This window comes from Acipenser ruthenus, chromosome 12, assembly GCF_902713425.1.
Source record: "Acipenser ruthenus chromosome 12, fAciRut3.2 maternal haplotype, whole genome shotgun sequence".
In the NCBI taxonomy this organism is placed as follows: domain Eukaryota; kingdom Metazoa; phylum Chordata; class Actinopteri; order Acipenseriformes; family Acipenseridae; genus Acipenser; species Acipenser ruthenus.
This window is the reverse complement of record NC_081200.1, coordinates 2,696,860-2,716,070: the sequence shown is the minus strand read 5'-3', so window position 1 is coordinate 2,716,070 and position 19,211 is coordinate 2,696,860. Positions and strand designations below refer to the sequence as shown.

Genomic DNA, 19,211 nt, shown 5'->3' with positions numbered 1-19,211 from the left:
ATAAAACCATTGAAAGATAAAGCACATAGGGCATTCTATGCCATAAAGAGTCATTTTTTCAAAATCAAAACCCCAATCAAAATTTAGATAAAAATATTTAATTGAATAATTAAACCCATTCTATTTTATGGCAGTGAAATCTGGGGACCAATCCTAAATAATAACCCAAAAAACTAAGACACTCCACATGGAGTTCTGCAAAAATATACTACAAGTCCACAGAAACGCCCCAAATAACGCGTGCAGAGCTGAACTGAGGGGTTTTCCCATTAATAATCCCCATCCAGAAGAGAGCAGCCAAACTCTGGGCCCATCTAAATCAAGCCGGCACACAGAGCTATCATTATAAAGCACTGATGAGCAACAAGCTCTCCCCAGAGACAGGCCCCTGGGCCAGTTCATACTGGTACTGCCACTCAGCAATGAGAACAGGGACACTGTGCACAATGCAACAACAACCTGGAAACAAACTGACAAATCTTAACAATAAATACATTGATTATTTAATCAAAATTAAAAACACTAAAGAAAGACAAACGTTAACAAGGTACAGACTCGGTGACCACAGCCTGGCCATCGAAACTGGCCGACACAAGAAGTCCTGGGCAGCCAGGGAGCACAGGCTGTGCCTCCACTGTGAAACAGGAGAGGTAGAAACAGAGATGCGCTTCCTGCTGTCCTGCTCCAAATACACAGAAATAAGGGAGGAATATGTACCAAAATCCACAAGTCTCATGCCAAATTTCATCCTCCTTACTGACACTGATAAAATAGGGATCCTGCTAGGAGAGTCGGCGCAGCATGTGTCAGAGTGCCACAGCCTGAGGGACAGCAGGTAGGGAGGCATGTGGGGAGGGAGGGTAGTTGTATTGTTCATAGGGAAAAGGACGGTCCAGTTTGTGTTATTGCTTACTTGTTTTATCATTTCTGTTTGTAATATTTTAAAAGCTTTGGCAACACCAGAGCATCATGCCAATAAAGCTCATTTGAATTGAATTGATTTGAATTGAATTGAATGAAATGAGAGAGAGAGAGAGAGAGAGAGAGAGACAGCGAGTTCTGTCTTCAGGCCACATTATGCTTCATTAGTCCTCCCTGGTAACTTATTCCACATGTATATGTGAACTAAAAGGGCCACCCTGTATAGAAATTGCTATATAATAAATATTTATATATAAAACAGCCCCGTTTATCCACTGTTCAGCAACAGGCTGCACAGTGGCTCTCACGCGGAGAACGCTGAATGTAAATTGCCATTAATCATGGTACTTTGTACTAGATTACCAGCTTGCATATTTGTTGACCATATAATGCAGCTGCACGTTGGCCAGGGAGGGAGCAGGTACATGATGAAGTCAGGGAGCCGCCGCTGAGAAAGAACAGAACCGGTTTATATGAAACCCAGAAAGAGCGTGGAGGACCACCTGGAAATGAGTTCAGTGAAAGTAATACGGTTTAAAAAGAAAACAGGCTACTGGCAGGGGAAAAAAATAAAAAGAAAGACACAGAGAGCAAAGGAAATGGAGGAGGAGTGTTGCATTCAAGACTTTCAAGTTACGTCCATTTGTTATTTATTAACATCCTCTACTTTGTTCTTTTTTTTATCCTACGTCCCAGGTATACCCATGGATAAGTCTATGATTCTGTATCCTGAAAGGAACCGTCACGTGGACATGCTCGGGAGCAGAAATCCACTTGCAACCACCCCAGTTTACCAGCAATCAAGTAAAACAGTTGCTTGGATCTCCTCCTGCCAGTACACTAGTCCATTAAGAGAGCAATCTTGCAATATAAACTCCAGTAGCAAAGGGAGAAACACGTGCGCTACACTGAAAGCACCTGGGAAAAGACTCAAACACTGTCAACAGAGCCAACCTGAACTCAGCAACATAAACAGAAATGAATTAGAACAAAAATGTAACCAAAAAAACTAAAATAACTCTCCAGCATTCTAAAAGAAACCTTCCTTTATGGTCGTGAAAAAGCCTACACCCAATTCAGTCATACCTGTCAAGTGCTATGAAACTCAGGTGGTAACAAGTGAAGTTTGTTTTGATGTGCTCTTTTTGTGACTCGCTACCTCTTTGAATGCAGATCACCCACGGCTGGCTATTCTGAACCAACAGACGCTGGCTTGATCACCTTTTCTTCTTTAGGAAATCATAACAGATTGTATTGCTATACAATCAGAGAATAGTCAAGCCTGTTTATTACGACTGCTCAACGGGGGAGTGTAAAAGTCTTCACTGATCGTCCGTTTAACATGGGCGACATCTATACACTGGGATTTGTCAGTGGCCACTGGAGACTGGTGGTGCTTCTACATAGGCAGTCTTTACAGAACAGCACCTTTCTTTGTCGGTTAAGCCATCTCCAATATCAATGCCTGTAGTAACATTTTAAATTGAATGCCAATCAGTCACAATTCTCAATACACTCTTCTGTGTTTAGTGAAGCCAGTATGCCAAACAGATCACATAGGTTGAAGACAATTTACCAGTTTATTTTTTTTTTGTAATGCTTCCAGCTCTTGTTCTTTGATATTTATAGGCTATTATACAGCTGTAACAAAAAAATACTTGTGTTTTTTTTTTACATACAGAATTGTCCCAAGGGGGCACACCGATTTATAAAGTATAATAAAAACATATCTGTTTAAAATAAAAGATAAATATACATCACTCCAAATGAAAGAGTTGTTAAAGTTATTGTTAAAGATAATATTAGCCAAGAAAGGATTTGGCAAGGAGGTAGGAATACAGAGAAGGCTGGGTTTGACAGAGTGACTGAGCAGATACCATGTCCTGGGGGGAAAGCAATCAGATCAGTTGCTAAATGAAGTTCCCCCCCAGGGAGAAAAGGCAGGAGAGAACACAGATAAGACTCAAGTCCATGGAGGAGGGGCAGGTAGATACAGTAAAGATGGACCAGGTTTGAAAAGCTGCTGCCAGGTCACACAAACAGGGAACAATCACTCAATATCGTCAGACAGTTTGAGGGTTATGCAAGGCGCTCCAAAGGCATAATGCAGGCCAGGGTGCGGTAAGCATGCTTCTGCAATACACTGAAGAAATCGAGGGGCCCTCGTATTTGAACTGGTGCAGACAGTGATGGTGTCAAACTAAAAAGAAACACCTTCTGAAGGTGAATTTTATATTTTGTTCACAAAACAGCAACAGTCAAATTAAATTCCTCCCAAAAATGTCCTGTTACACTGTATTTATTTTCATTGAAATAACCCGAGTTCAGGTACTTGGACTTGTGTTTCATAAAATTAAAACCATTTAAATCTTTTTTTTTTTTTTTTTTTTAAAACATGTTTGATTTCAACTGCACGCTCCCCCACCTTAAATAGTCAAATGTCTTTTTAAAAAAAAAAAAAAAAATCCAGTTAACAATATTTTCATAACTTTTAATTCCTGCAAGTTAGTTTACCCTTTCTGTGTTATTGGAATGGCATCACTCAAAAAGGGAAAGAAAGCCAAACATCTCTGTAGCAGCAGCAGTGCTTTAACATACAACAGGCAGGAGCAGCCAGAAGGCAATCATAATAATAATAATAATAATAATAATAATAATAATAATAATAATAAAATCTCAACACCATCAAATGTTTGATGACATTTAACATTTCTAACAAAGAGCTTGCAACAAGTTCTGATCAGACAAAGATAACCAATACTCAAGTGCAGTAAAAAACACAGCATCAGAGGTCACAGCTGGAAAATGAGTCGGGACAAACTAGATTAAAAGGATGAAGGGTTAGAGACACTTCTTTACACACAGAGGTGAAGGTATGGAAGGGGTTATCTCGCTATGCTGCTGAAGCTGAATCATTGGGATGTTTTTAAGACCCAACTTGAAGTTCGGAATAGTGGTAGCGCTGATAGGCCAGATGGCCTCCTCTTGTTGCAAATTGGCTCACTTTCTTATGACAGTTTCACCATGGTGGGGGAAATGAAATCAAATAAAAAAGTAAACCCCACATACCTTCCACTGCTCTCTGGGGAGGAGTTTGACCACGACCACGTCGCCGTTCAGAGCTCTGTTCCGAGGCACAATCCCGTCAATGAAGATATCCCGGAGCCCATCCTGAGGAGCACAACAGGGGTATAACAAGAGCCAGGTGAGGTTTTACAAGGCTTTACAGTACACTGCAGACACAAAACAAACAGGGGGCATTACTACAGCATTGGCATGCCAGCAGATGCTCTGGACTGCAATGTATTTACCATCCCACAGAGTCGCTGGGATAACTAGGTTCAAAAGCTACAGCACTCTGCACATACACAGATGGACTTCAATAACGCATTGACAACCATACTGCGTATTCACAAACCGTGGAGGTATGCAGATTGTTTTCTGAAATAAGGTGGATGGAAATTTCTACCTTTGACATCGAGAGCTGCCGGTAATCATCGATAAGAGTGCAAAGCTATGCCAATTACAGCACATCAATGCAATTGCAATGTCACACAAGGGGCAACTGTACACAGCTACACATAGTCCCATATTCCTGAAGTCTTACAGTTCCAAACCAGATTACCAGGAAGATTTTCGTCTGGTTCCGTTGCATTTCCAACCCTGACAGTCATACTTGAAAGCACGGGGGAGGAACAAAAAAAACAGCTGCCTGGGTCACGCAGTATTGAAACAAAGTGGTACTTAAGCATTACTAGAATAAATCAAAGCTTTCACTCGAAATAAAAACTTAGTACAGCAATACCAAATGTTTTATTTTTTCTTCTGCCAGCTGTAACTGAAATCAATATTATAGGACCCTATGACAAGATCTTTAAACACGTTCACGTGGTTTGGGCTATTTTTTTTTTTTTTTTTTATAGGGAATATTTTTGCATGAAGAGAAGCGTGTCATGCGCCAACGCTCTTGGTCACACTGTAAGTTCAATACTAGCTCCGCAGGCACGCAGCCAGATGCTAATGTGATGACAAATGGCAGTCAAGTGCAACGCCCCTCCCTATCTGATGCTTGATACAGGCACTGCATAGACAAATTCTACCCCAAAATTATAATTGGAGAACAGGAATGGTAATCGCAGTCTGAAGATCGAAATGGATTCTAACACAGACTTGCTGTATAACAATGGACAAAAGAACACCATTGCTCCAGGTTCTACACAGTTCAATAAACAGCCATTTTCTTTATATTAAAATATTCTTAGTAACTTTTGCGCAGAAATATTACCGCAGTTTACAAAAACAGCACACATGCTGGCATATTTAACTTTCCATTCACAATTACAGGGAGACAGTGAAAAGTGGCACAGACAGATTGCAGGCATTTTAAAGACTCGGTAGCCAATGGCAATCATTTGCTTCTGGAGGTTTCGCCTCCAAGGTTTGTAGTAAGCCATTCCTTTTGATAAAGATTTTCTGTTAAGCTTGTGACTAACATATGCTGCCCATTTATTTATTTTTTTTCCTGAATCGTACCAGGGTTTCGGTTGGGAATACCTCATAGCTGTAACTGTCACATGTGTTCTAGAAAACCCAGGCTTGTAGCGCAGTGAGAGGAATGCCTCCGGGCTGTATTTGTTTCCATTTAATTGAAAGAAAATAACACTGCAACGCAGGTTAGTTTGGAAAGGGGCCTGAAACAGCAAGCTCTCATGCCAGAACTGTTAGTAGCCAAAATGAAAAAGTTTGACAAGGAACAGATTGGCCAGGTAATGTTTAATCCAAGCCCTGCTTTCTTGTTCAATTCTTAGAAAACAGATCAGTGTTTATAACGTCTGCCTCAAGTATAGAAAGGGTTTTTGACGTGGGTCTGGGGGAATGGTTTGGGTTAACCTACACGGGTTCTGGTCTGGCCTGGGCAGCCAAACATTTGCATTCATTTAAAGTCATGTTGCCACAGATGTTTTACTGCTAATCTCATGTGTGCTTGAATTAAAAAAAAAAAAAAAAAAAAGTAAATAAATAAAAAATTGCGATTGAGAAGCCAAAAAATGTAACAAGTTCACGGTTAACATGCAGTCCTCTAACCTGCCAGTGTTCCACTTTCAACCCACACTGCGGCCTTCACCTGCCTGCTTATTTAGGTGCAGAATGGCATGCGCGAGTGATGTTAAACAGCAGTCATCTTTACGAAAGGATATTAAGTATTGTGTTATACTGCGTTCTCCTTGCGTCCAGCTTATTCCAAGTGCTAAAGAAGAAGGCCTTTATCCTGAAAGCCAGGCTGCACCTCTGTAGATTGAAGTACCATGCGTCCCTTTTGGGTGGTGAGGAATTCTAACCCAAATCTGTCATCTGTGATGATCAAATGGCAAATTGAGGCTCTAACCCCAACTCAAGACACCTAACATGGCCAATGCAGAAGCTGTACAAAAAAAAACATGTACCTTTTGAAAGCTGAACTTGAAGTGACCTGCAGCATCTCCGTTAAGGGTACTGCTCCTACCCAATTTCACAGATGGAAGGATTGGTGCACCGGGAGGTTAAGTGACTTGCTCACCCCCTCCTCCCTACCGTGACCCTGTGGTCACACAGTGGCTGATTCAAACCAGGGATTTTGTGGCTCTGTCTGCAGCTTTTACCACCAGATCAAAGGCTTCCTACTAAATGCAATTGGGTGAGGAGCTGGTGGCTCTGAAAGTGCTTATATATATATATTATATATATATATATATATAAAAAAGCCACTGCAGCTTTTCATAAACGCTTGGCTTTGCCCGGATACCTTATACAGAAAATCTGTATAAAAATCAAAAGGAACAGCTCACTACAAACCTTGGATGCGAAACCCCCAGAAGCAAATTGTTGCCACTGGCTATCAAGTCACCTAAATTGATTCCTGTCTTTCTCGTCAATTCCCTATGAAGTCCCCAAGCTTACTGACTTCTCCGAACTAGGCTTCCAACCAAGTAGAGAACTGATTAAAATGTTTTTTTTATAATAATCTGACTCTTGATACACAAGCCTCGGAGATATGGCAGTCTCCACTACCCATTGCCTCCATTTTCAAATGCCAGCCTGTCATTGCTAAATCTGGGTGGCAGCACAATAGGCAAGAATTAGGCTTCATATTCTTCAGTTTGATTTATAAAGCATGCCGTTAAATTTGGGATTTGAGACAGACAGCTTTTATTGCAAGTCGAGCAGAAAGTCTTGCGTGCAACAGAAGACAAAGGCTTCCCACTCCTTTCACTCTGAAAGGTGCACCCGGTTTCTGGAAAATTGTGTTACACCCACCAGATAAGGATTTGCTCTTTCACCTTCCTGAGCGAGGCCACAGTAGGCATATTTCACTGGAGGGCTCCCAATGTTTACCAGCAAGTTCATTTATAACACAAGTCAAGAACCTTTTCATTCAAGCGGTGGTTTATCAGGATATGTAGTTTACAAAAAGGGACTACACTACCTTTCATTAAATCAATCAACCCCAGGATGCGTCACAACTGGAGAAGGGAATACAAGTTCATTCATGGAGTCTCACAGGGTTTATTAAATTTAACTCAAGACTGAGAAGAGCTTGCAGGCATTACTTACAGGAGAAGGAAGGAAGGCCTCGTGGTACTTTTTGGGGTTAATTCTCAATGGACCCTGTAAAGAAGAAAATTGACATCTTTGCAAACATTTCATCAATGTTAAAAAAAAGAAGGATGAATCGAATCTTTAAACCCCAAATACAAAAAGGCATTAAACAAACCCGTTAAACTGATCAATGCATTGACTGAAACGGTTCATTACCTTGGTATAACAAAGCTTCACATAAATGCGAAAAGTCATATGATTTCCACACGACGCGTGATTGATCAATAGTTCACATGCTTTGATTAATCAAATAAAAGAAAACGTTAATAAATAAAAACACACACAAACCAGTATAGGTTTACAATGCTTCCCCCCCCCCCCCCTAAAATGATCATTCCAAACAATTATACAGTTACACATTCTTATATTTCTCTCAGTACGGACCTCGTGAATCCCACAAAGACTTCTCCCTACCTGAAGAAGCTCCGATCTCTTCAGTCCTGCGGACACATCCTGAGGTGCCATGTAAGGTTCAAACACTTGCCTCTTCCTTCCTCTGCCTGGATTGTTCCTGTGTCTACCATTGTCATTGGGAGTCACATTAGAACCGGAGCCTCTACCTGAAAACTCACACACAAAATCAAGACAAGGTCAGCACTGTTTTACACTGTTCTGAGACAGCTGGATAAGTCATCAATATCAGACTCACCCAATCCAGGTTTTAATTCGAGACTAAAACTAGGAATGGATCAAACTGCTATGCAACGGGAGTCTTATTTCCATCCCTGTGACTACTGAAACTTTGATGTACTTCTGTTTGTTAACACAGACCCATTACCACAACATTTCTGTGTCGGATTATAATAATGATCCAAGCCATCAATTAAACTGCAAAGTGCTAGACGTACTTGCAGCCCAGCCAATAGGTATATAATTTAATAAACTGAAGGGAATTGAGGTTAAAGCTTCTATTCTGACAGATCTGAAGTGATTAGGCTGGGAGTGCTATTAGGTACAGTGCCTTAATAATGCACAATTAGCTCAATGGGGGGGGGGTCTAAGAATCTGTTTTTCACGTTGTCAGAACATGTATTATGCAAGACCTTTGCTTAAATTAAATGTCATTCAATCTGAACATGCACACCTTCATTTGTCAGGATAGACAATATGCTATTCTATAAAACGATCTTGCATCAAAAGGCCTTCACAGTGTGTTGATACCCCTGCAGGGCTGAGTGTCACCATCATGGCCATGATTCAAGCTCAGCAAAGCACTGAGGCAGAGTGGTGGCCAATCAGGGAGAGACACCCTTAAATTACCACAGCAGACCAAAATAATATATACTCTGCAGCAGAGGTTCCCAAACTGTGGTACGCGTACCATGTCCAGGGGGTACGCGGGACAAATTGTGTAATGGCGAACATTTTTAGGTTTTTGGGGGGGGGGGGTTTGCATTCTCATAAGACCTGTCAGACTCAAAGCTTTAAACAGCATTGGGAATTCCTTTTAATTTCTGGTGTGAAATAGCGAGTGACGCTAGTTTGTTAGTTTGTCTTGCATGGCACGGCACAGAAATCACACAGCTGCGGGGCACTTTGGTTCACCGCACGCACGTTTATTATAAACCTCCAAGAGGTCCCAATGAGAACAAAGATACACAAAGACAATGACATACAGTGCCCTCACCACCAACCACCGTACAGCGCAAATTATATATTATATTTAGGATTTCTGTTTTTCGTTTTTATTAATTACATATTTTGGTGCTTACTTTTAGCTATTTTCGAGTTTTATACAAATCGTTTTCCTCTGGGCTTTCGCTTTTTATATACTGTATGAATTTATTGTTTTCGGTTACTTTACAAAATGCTTGAGCGTTTTTTTTCTGTCACAATAGTAGTAACTCGACAGTAGTTGCACACTTGTACCTTCTCCTGCAGTTTTTGTGTGTAGGCATTTTTTGGACATTTCGCCACAATTTGCAATTCTGTTTTAAATCCTCCATATCTTAACAGTAATACAGCTTAAAATTCCGCGAACAAGCCTCCATTCGGGTTTAAAGTATTCAGAACGAATCAATGATGGATATAGAAGTCAGGAAGGATCGAGGGACATTGGGAAAGGTAGTTTGTTTTTGTTTTTTATGTGTTAGGTTTTTGTTTTTTGTGGTGACGTGAATTGAGTAACCATTTCCAGTGTTTTCCGGGGGGTTTATTATACACTGATTTAATTTTTTTTTTTGTATCAGTGGTGTTTTATCGGTTAAAAACCGAAAATCAGATGCGCTAATTATATTATTATAGTAATTTATATTGTATCTATTATTGTGTATGCGGATACAGGGCACGTCTTGAGTGAGTGTGCGTGCGTGCGTGCGGTGGGCAGATCCTCCCCCAAAGATATAAGTGTGGGGGGGGGGGGGGGGGGGCAAGCCGCGAGTGGGAGAATGCAAGCAGATGGAGATTGGAGCAGTTGAAGTGAATGTGAGGGACAGAGTGTGAGGCTGAAAGAGAGAGACTACCCTGAGAAACAAACAAAGAACCGACTGAGTGTCTGCAAATGCCTGAGTAGAACAGAGAGAAAGTAGAAACAAGTGCGTGTGAGAGAAAGATGGAAAAAGCGAGTGAAAGTGTAGGGAGTGAGGAGATAGTTTGGTTATTTTGGCGTGAGCCCCGGCCCGAACAGGGATTCGCTGTTTATTCATTTTATTTTGGTCAGTAATTAAGAGTCAATTTCGAATCCCTTCTGGTCTCCCTGAGTCTGTTTCCAATAGTGCAGATCGCTACAATATATTAAATAACATTAAAATATAAACCTGTGGGGGCTCCCGAGTGGCGCATCCAGTAAAAGCACTCGCTAGAGTGCAGGATGCGCTCTATAGCCTGGACGTCGCCGGTTCGAGTCCAGGCTATTCCACAGCCGACCGTGGATGGGAGCTGCGAGGGGGCGGGGCTCAATTGGCCGAGCGTCGTCCGGGGGGAGGGAGGGTTAGGTCGGCCAAGGTGTCCTCGGCTCACCGCGCACCAGCGACCCCTGTAGTCTTGCCGGGCGCCTGTGGGCTTGCCTGTAAGCTGCCCAGAGCTGCGTTGTCCTCCAACTCTGTAGCTCTGAGGCGACTGCACGGTGAGTTCGCAGTGTGTAAAGAAGCGGGCGGCTGATGGCACACGCTTCGGGGGACAGCGTGTGTTCATCTTCGCCCCTCCCGAGTCAGCGCAGGGGTGGTAGCGGTGAGCTGAGCCTAAAAATAATTGGGCATTTCAAATTGGGGAGAAAATAATAAAAACTGATTGGCAACGACTAAATTTAAAATATATATATATATATATATATATATATATATATATATATATATAAACCTGTATGCTCGGGGTACGCAGACAGTTGATAGTCTGGAAGGGGGTATGTGAATGAAAAGTTTGGGAACCACTGCTCTACAGTCCACTCTCCACTTGTCCCATTTATATCAAGTCTTAAACAAAGCACTAGACGTGTACTTTATTTTGTGAAGGGAAAAAAAGTTAAAAGCCACAAAACAATCTAACTGTGTGAGTAATCAAACCTAGGGTATCCCCTGCTCTTAGAACCACTAGATCTGTTTTTTGCATTACCTGGGGACTGGCCTGCAGTCATTCTATCAGAGAGAGACTGCTTCTCAGCGCTACGTGGAACCTGCCCTGCAGGCACCAAATCCCCATCCGAATATTCAGACCCGTCCCGCCTCACGTCACGACGCCCTTTCTTCTGCGTCTTCTTCAGTTTTTTCTTCTTGTCCTGCTCCTGCACACTCTCAGGGCCCCCGTCGCTGCTGTGCTTTGGGAAAACAGCGCCTTGTCTTGGAGAATGGGCCATCCCTTTGTTCACAGAGGTTTCCAGCAGACTGGGTATTTCCACAGAAGGCCCCCTGAATGAAGAAGCATCGTGCTGCTGAGTCTCTGAGCCTGTCTGTTTTCCCTCGCCCCCAGATTCCACATCTCCGTCCTGGCTAGTGTTGGTATCCTTCCTTTTGCTGTGCCTCTGCCTGACAGCCATGCTCTGCTGTACCCCCAGGGTCTCCCCAGCTTCCCCACGTTCATTCAGTTTCTCCATATACAGGGAAAGGGTGCTCTCGGCTTGCACCCCCTTATTTGGGGAGGCAGAGTACCCATTCCTACCCCCAGTCTCCCTCATCTCGTTTTCCCCTTTCCGTGAACGAGCTTCCGAGGTGTCTGGGATGGGGTCCGAAACAGCTGGCCCATGGCTTTCCTCTATCTGTTGCTGCTGCTGGGCAAACTGGTTGAGGTAGGAACGGAACTTGCTGCTGTGGTGCTGGCTTAGCAGCCTGGAGTAGGCGTCTTTCTGGGGTGCTGCCATGTGGTTCTGTCCACGTCTGAACTCCCGAGACGGGTTAGACCCCTTGGCCTGTCTGCGATGCTCCATGCTGTACTGGTTTGAGCCTGCAGAGATTCACAGCAAGATGTTATTCAAGGTCTAAAGCGAATTGAACAATACTGCACATTTTAAATGCCAATAAAAAAGGTTCAGTGCATCACTCCACAGCACTTCTTAGCAGTGGGCTTAAAAAAAGGAAGAAAAAATTGATTTTAAAGCACAGATTTTTACTTCTTATTAACACTAGTGGTCTAATAATATCCCTGATTTTTTTTTTTTTTTTTTGTATCTATTTGTGACTAAGCAGAGGCTCTGTTCCAGGGTGCACATGTGTGTGTACGTGTGTGTGTGTACACATGTTGTGTTTGGTTGCTGACGGCCATCTTGGTGAAGGAAGCTGGAAAGAAAGAAAGAAAACATTGGGATAGCCGAAGCTTGGGTGTTATATTGTTTGATTTGAAGAGTTTGTAGGGTTTTTATTTAAACCTTCTGTTTGTTCCTGTTTTGATTTGCATGTTTTATTAAGTGTGCCAAGGTGCTTTAAACTGCAGCTCTGTGTCCAGGTTTGCTATTTCTGACGCTGACCAGCCTTGCCCACCCGCCACTACCCCCACTATTATAAAAATGTTTTATTTGTTTTTTAAACACAGTACTACAGGACATGGTCAGGTGACTATGTGTTCAATTTATTAATTAAGGACAAGGCTTTAACAAAGGGCAGCAGGTTCTAACGCAAAAATACAATTGATAACAGTATTGCTAATAAGAGTACAGAATATTTTCAGCATTGATGCTGTATGACTCACATGTCATTTCTTAGGCATGTCGTGTTGGCGTTTTTTAAAATTTAAGACAGGATAACTTCCAGGGCTCTAAACGAACAGGTGACATTTCAGACCATCAAGAACAATGTGTTTAGGCTGGGAGAAGATTATCTGCTTCCAAAACATCATGCACAGGTGCAATTAACGAAGGACATGCTTATGAATACAGGCACCTTCTCACTTTCCTCATTTCCATACAAATACAATTTGTAAATTAACTAAGGCATCCTTCTGAACTGCAAACTGGAAATGACAGACAGCTAGCAAGATAGATTACTGAGACACAATGAACACCCCACCGCGGTTAGAAAGACAACAGCAGCGCACCAATGGAGTAGGCTACTGAAACTGTAAAAGCCTCTACCGGGTTTATAAAACTGTTGGCCTACCAAATTCACCGTGCTTTGCATCCATTTTTATTGAGGATCAACAATCGAACGTGTTGAAGCATTGACGCCAGGTTAACATGTTTATCAGATGCACAGCGTTTGATATTTGTTGCGTGAATTATTATAAATAGTAAACATCATAATGATGACGTTTTATCTTGAGTGTAACAATTCAGCGGATAGACAGCTATGTCGTTATTGTTCAATTAACACATTTTACCAATACCGGGAAAAAACATTCAGTAAAGACTGCACTTTAATTAATAAATAGCAGCAAATGGGATGAATACAAAAATTCAAGAATAAAACCAAAAATTTAGAAAAAACATGTTAGTGACTAAAATAACTCCACCAAAACAAGCTTTGCACCGTTTTAGTAATTTGTAATGTTTCAGTATAAATGAGGATTATAGTCAACTTTAACCAATGGTATATTAAGTTACATAACCCTATTCACGGCTTAACATTTTACTATTTAAAAAAAAATGCCGTAAAAACATGCAAGGGCATTCAAATTAAGTAAATTAAAACAGAAACATGTAATTTACCTATCGGGTTCGTTTATTCTCGCACAGCTGCCAATAACGGCAATGCAACATCAGTGTTAATAATTCAAAAAGGTTCAAACACACACAGTGTCCACGCCAGACTGACGATGCAGCGGCAAAATGAATAGTCAAATTTATAAAACTGACAAAGAAACTACTTAAAGACCACGAGCTGCGAAATACGTCGGGATTGACGTGTATACTAAGAAAACTAAGACGGTCAAAAACCATACCTTTTAAAAGGGTTCAGTTTTTGCCTGTTCCAGCAGTCTCTCTTTCCTAAGTTTGTAGAGCAGATTTTTGTTCCGGGGAAGACTTCACCGGCATGAACTCGTAACAACAGCGTCGCAATGGTTTCTGGGAAGCCAATTCCCTTAAGGCTGCCGATACGTACAATAGAAGTCACATTCGGCAATAACACAGTAGTTGACTTGATCTTATTTGAATTACTTTAAAATAAAAAGGTAAGTAGTTATGTGCAAGACTGGGCGGCAAAACTTCAGCTCTGTAGACGTTCTCTCCCACTCAGCTAGCTAAAAGGTAAAACAAAACAAAGGCCACGAAGGTGAGATGGCCATTTAAGAACACGCTCAGACTTTGTCACAGAGAGAGGTTTATAAAGTTGATAGGCTCGTTGAGAATTACTGGACAGAGTGACAGACCACAGGCAGAAATTCGTTTTTGTGTCTGCTTCTGTGTGCTTCTGAGTGTTGCCAACTGGCCCCGTTATTCCGGGACACTTTTAAGACAGGTCATGTTTTTCAGCTCACCTCTGTAACTGCACGTTCATTAAGAACATAAGAAAGTTTATAAACGAGAGGAGGCCATTCAGCCCATCTTGCTCGTTTGGTTGTTAGTAGCTTATTGATCCCAGAATCTCCTCAAGCAGATTTTTGAAGGATCCCAGGGTGTCAGCTTCAACACATTACTGGGGAGTTGGTTCCAGACCCTCACAATTCACTGTGTAAAAAAGTGCCTCCTATTTTCTGTTCTGAATGCCCCTTTATCTAATCTCCAGTGATTTTATAAAATCAGTCCTACATTGATTTTATTGAACATGTAAAGTGACTGAATTGCGCGGACTGTCGCTAAAGGAATGCAATTGTTTTGTTTACTTGTTAACAAAAGCGAGCTCTCCGGGGCCGGAAATTACTTCCTGTGAGGATCGTTTCCATCAATCAGACCGATACAGCTCACTGATTTGCTGTGTTTGTCTGATTGAGTCGGAACTGTGTGAAGCAGCAAGACACCAATAAATAGAAACTTAACCACGAGGTTAAACGAGAAATAGGGCGGGTAAGTCCGAAAATATGTACTCTAGAAATGGCGGAATTGGACTATTTTGCTATTGTTTACCATATAAAATTTCAAGCAGTATGATTTTAATACATGTTGTTATGATGCTCTCCAGATAGAATCGCCACCGCAATTAAACGCATGTAATGAAGCCTCTCACGCAGTTCACACTCACTTTACTTGCTGATTTAAAAAAGCTTGAAAAAACCTTACATTTTGAGTTAGTTCACTCATAAAGCTAGGACATTTGTGTTGGTGCCATGCTTTGTTATGACAGGTGGGTTTGTTGAGGGACTTGGTATCGTAAAACGGCCACCTATAAAGAATGGTTGTTTCAATGGTGTGTGTAGCCTGGTGACTTTCTGTATCTTTTCCCAAAACAATTATAGTGTTTAGCAGCCAGGGGGAGCGCTAAAAATGGATGCGCCTCCAGATTGTGGGGAGACTTGACCCAGCACCCCATCACATGACTCATTGAAGGTAAGGTGCAGTAAATGTCCCTGTTCAAAATCTATCAAAACAATGTTTAAAACTAGCCACCCAATTATGCTTTATGTCAATAGCTAATGTTTTATGACTTATATAATTTTGTATATGTATATTTTTGCTGTTTGATTTTGTTTAAGGGAGAAAATAATTTTGTGTGAGAAACATGAAATAAGTGTGGGTGAATGTCTGAGTTTATTTCTGCATTTTATTATTGCTACTGATTATTAATACTGTAATTATTAATAATGCAGCAAAGAAACAAAATACAACTATGCTTTATTATCTGCACTGGTTGTTATTGTGAACTTATATATATATATATATATATATATATATATATATATATATATATATATATAACCAGTGCTGTTTAATACTGGCTTGTTATTTAATGCTTACTGCTGTATACAGAGCTGGGTAGTAAAACATCCTAATTAGCTACCTATATAGGAATACTCACCATTGGTTTGCATGTGGAAAGAGTTGTGAGAGGATGGTCAATCAATTTGAGATTGAAGCTGGTTTATCTTCAGAAAACCAGCAGCCTTTAATCAACATTGCTACATCCACAGTAGCACCACCAGACGTGACGAATTCAACAGGGACAGAAGAGGCTTGCAGATTTCATTACGAAGAGAGTCTCTACCAGTGAAGTGGACTTCTTTGCCCCGATACAAAGGCCAAAGCTGAACACATTTGCCAGTCTCAACAAGACCATGTCTTCCAAACAGAAGCAAAAAACAGAAACAATATTGACATACAAATATTCAGCAAACTGACAGTGATAGCACAAGCTTGAGATGTTGATGTCCATTACCTCCTTAAGCATGAGCTTTCCCCTGTTCCTTTGTCAGTGTTCAATTTGGATGGATCTTTCAGCAAAACAATCAAAAGTGCAACCATGTCATGGTTAGAACAAAACCATATTTTGCCAGAAATACCAAACACAACAGATCCAAGTCTACTAGTAGTCGACTTCATGATGATCATCCTCATGGTTTGCACTGGCAGAAGTGATTGTCGTACATTTGGAAATCTTTCTGAGAAACTGCTAGGAATGATTCTCAAAACTTGCAACCCATTGCAGTGGTTGGTGACAGCTATTCTCATGACCAGTCAGTCAAAAGTGGAGAAAGAGCGAGACGTGGCAGAATCCAAATGCAGGAAATAAGGAAGCCTTGAAGAGCTACTCCTCTGCCCAAACAGCGACAGAAAATGTTTTCTAATCCTGCTAACAAGGCTAACATGGCAAATTGTTTTGATGAATGATTGGGTGGAGGTTGTCCAAGAAAGATTGTCAGCTGGAAGAAAGTTGTTCTTGGCAGGGGGCTTCACAGACACACGAAAGGCAGTTGTGGTGGAACATGGGCAGATTAGCAGAGTACAAGAGCTCCAGTCAGACCACGAAGAGGCTGACTCAAGAATGTTTCTACACATCAGGCATGCACTTAAAACACTGAATGTAAAACGTGTTGTGCAGCATTGACTTGGATGTTGCTGCCATGTGCCCAAGATCTATCTTTCTGCTAGATATTCAAGAGCTCTTCTTCAGGACTGGAGTTCCACAAAAGCACTACATCCCAATGCACACTGGTGCTCAAGATCTTGGACTTGACATCTCCCTTGTGTTGCCCTCAATCAATGCATTGAGTGGCTGTGACTCCACAAGTGCATTCAGTGGGATAGGAAAAAGAAAGAGGATGAAGACCCTGACTGCAAATTGTGACCTACTGGATGGCCTCAAGCAACTTGGTCAGTTTTCTGCATCCATCACTGGTGATGCCATGGGATCATCTCTACAACACATGTCACTGGTATATGCCAACAGAAAATGCTCATCACTGGACATGCTGAGATACAAGCTTCTCTCGAAGAAAAGTGCTACCAGTGAAAAGCTGCCACCTACAATGGATGCATTCTCAGAGCATGTAAAGAGAGTAAACTATCAAAGTTTCATATGGTTGCATGCTACAGAACAGTTTTTGAATCTCCCATCACCAGTTGGCAATGGATGGCAAGTTGATGATGGTGGAGAGCTTACACCAGTGCTGATGAAAAAAAAAAACAGCATCTGCAGCAGTCTTGGCTTTTGCACAATGTCACTGCAAAGCTGCTTGTGCAACTAAGCAATGCAGATGTAGAAAAGAGGGAATGGTGTGCGCTGATGCTTGCTCTTGTGATAATGAAGAATGCACCAACAGACTTGTTGAAGCCTTGTCTGACTCTGAGAGCAATGATGAATCTTAACTGTCACTTATTTCTCATAGTCTTGTGCTTGAAGGCTAATTAATGCTTTGAGACACATGCTGTATTTTATTCACATGACAAGACTGCTAAGAAATAAATAAGAAATAAATAATATTAAAATCCTCTAATCATCATGTTGATGATGCTGATTTTAGACAAATGCTGAGAAGAATCAGGTTTCAGTCAATCCAGACATCCTCTTGAAGTTTAATTGCTGCAAGTAAATTGATTTATTGTCATCCTGTAGTACAGAAGATTAGATTATCTTGAAATATCCCTTCTTCATAGACATACTTTTTATGTCAGAGTCCCTCAGCAAACCCCTCTGTAGAAAAAAAACTGCACCACTTCAGTAGTCCACATCCACCCTAGGGGTTGCCCACAAAGGTCATAGAAAAGCATGGCAGCATCAGAAATGTTCTAGCTTCATGGGTGAACCTTTTTGGTCCTAGCTGCTAGACTAATTATAGGGCCAGATGGCAATCCTAAATGGTATGCAGTAGGTTTGTAACGATAACGATAATAATAAAATTCTTTATCGATTGGGACCCCACAATAACAAATCGATAATATTTTAATGAAATCGAATATTCCATGAAATTAAAAGCGTCAAGAACGTAATCTGTGTTGTTGCTTCTAAAAGTTACTGAGAATATGCGTCTGTGAACAAATACAGGTTGACGATGTAGCGATCAAGAGTTACCTGCTTTGTTAATGTATTTTATACATATTATTGTGTTTTAAGTCAGTCCCAACTGTAGCCTTCTGTCTTGAGTGAAACTAATAATATTTAACATTACTACGTTGTCACGTGCCGCTGATTCCGAAAGTTTTTTTGTTTTGTTTTGTTTTAAAGTAGTGCATTACTTTTTCGTTTTTTGATTGCTGTCTGTCTAAATGCTGCTGGATCGCAGCTCGACGTATGTGATCCAATGAAACATTGCAGGTTTTACAAAATAGTTTGCCACCAGTAGATTGCACATGATCCGCTGCAGTAATTATTGTAGATTTTTTTAATTCATTTTGGACACTCGCAAAATGTTCACTCGCTTAACAATATCAGTTGAGATCTCCTAGGATACTAAACCCGCCCCTGATGCCCATATCTACCAATCGGTGAGGAGAGCCGATAGTGGTTATTGGCTGCTGTTAAATGTCAATCAATAAATCCTGTCCAGTTTTCTGTTTGAAACTGAAACAAGCTTATAATCACGTCAGGAACCTGGACCTACTATACACCAACTAACACTAAACACCACTACTATACACCAACTAACACTAACCCTAAACACCACTACTATACACCAACTAACACTAACCCTAAACACCACTACTATACACCAACTAACACTAAACACCACTACTATACACCAACTAACACTAACCCTAAACACCATTACTATACACCAACTAACACTAACCCTAAACACCACCACTATACACCAACTAACACTAAACACCACTACTATACACCAACTAACACTAAACACCACTACTATACACCAACTAACACTAACCCTAAACACCACTACTATACACCAACTAACACTAA

At 41.1% G+C, this 19,211-nt stretch overlaps 1 protein-coding gene and 1 long non-coding RNA gene across 3 annotated transcripts in view; one reads left to right on the top strand and one right to left on the bottom strand.

Moving 5' to 3' along the window:
- LOC117417250 (DIS3-like exonuclease 2) overlaps window positions 1-13,968 on the bottom strand; it is an 86,816-nt gene extending 72,848 nt beyond the window's left edge. Inside the window, exons 1-5 of one of the 2 annotated variants that reach the window (XM_034029234.3) lie at window positions 13,861-13,968; window positions 11,107-11,931; window positions 7,972-8,117; window positions 7,513-7,566; window positions 3,991-4,092 (exon numbers count right to left, since the gene is read on the bottom strand). In XM_034029234.3, the coding sequence (XP_033885125.3) occupies window positions 3,991-4,092; window positions 7,513-7,566; window positions 7,972-8,117; window positions 11,107-11,914 (1,110 nt within the window). In that variant the 5' untranslated portion in view covers window positions 11,915-11,931; window positions 13,861-13,968. Of the gene's footprint in view, window positions 1-3,990; window positions 4,093-7,512; window positions 7,567-7,971; window positions 8,118-11,106; window positions 11,932-13,627; window positions 13,807-13,860 lie in introns of those variants that run through there. The other variant, XM_034029236.3, reaches the window with a different exon arrangement.
- LOC117417251 (uncharacterized) lies at window positions 13,961-18,350 on the top strand. Its single transcript, XR_004546693.3, has 3 exons — window positions 13,961-14,091; window positions 15,313-15,403; window positions 15,985-18,350. It is a non-coding gene; the product is annotated as an uncharacterized LOC117417251 (long non-coding RNA).
- The last annotated feature ends 861 nt before the right edge of the window (window positions 18,351-19,211 follow it).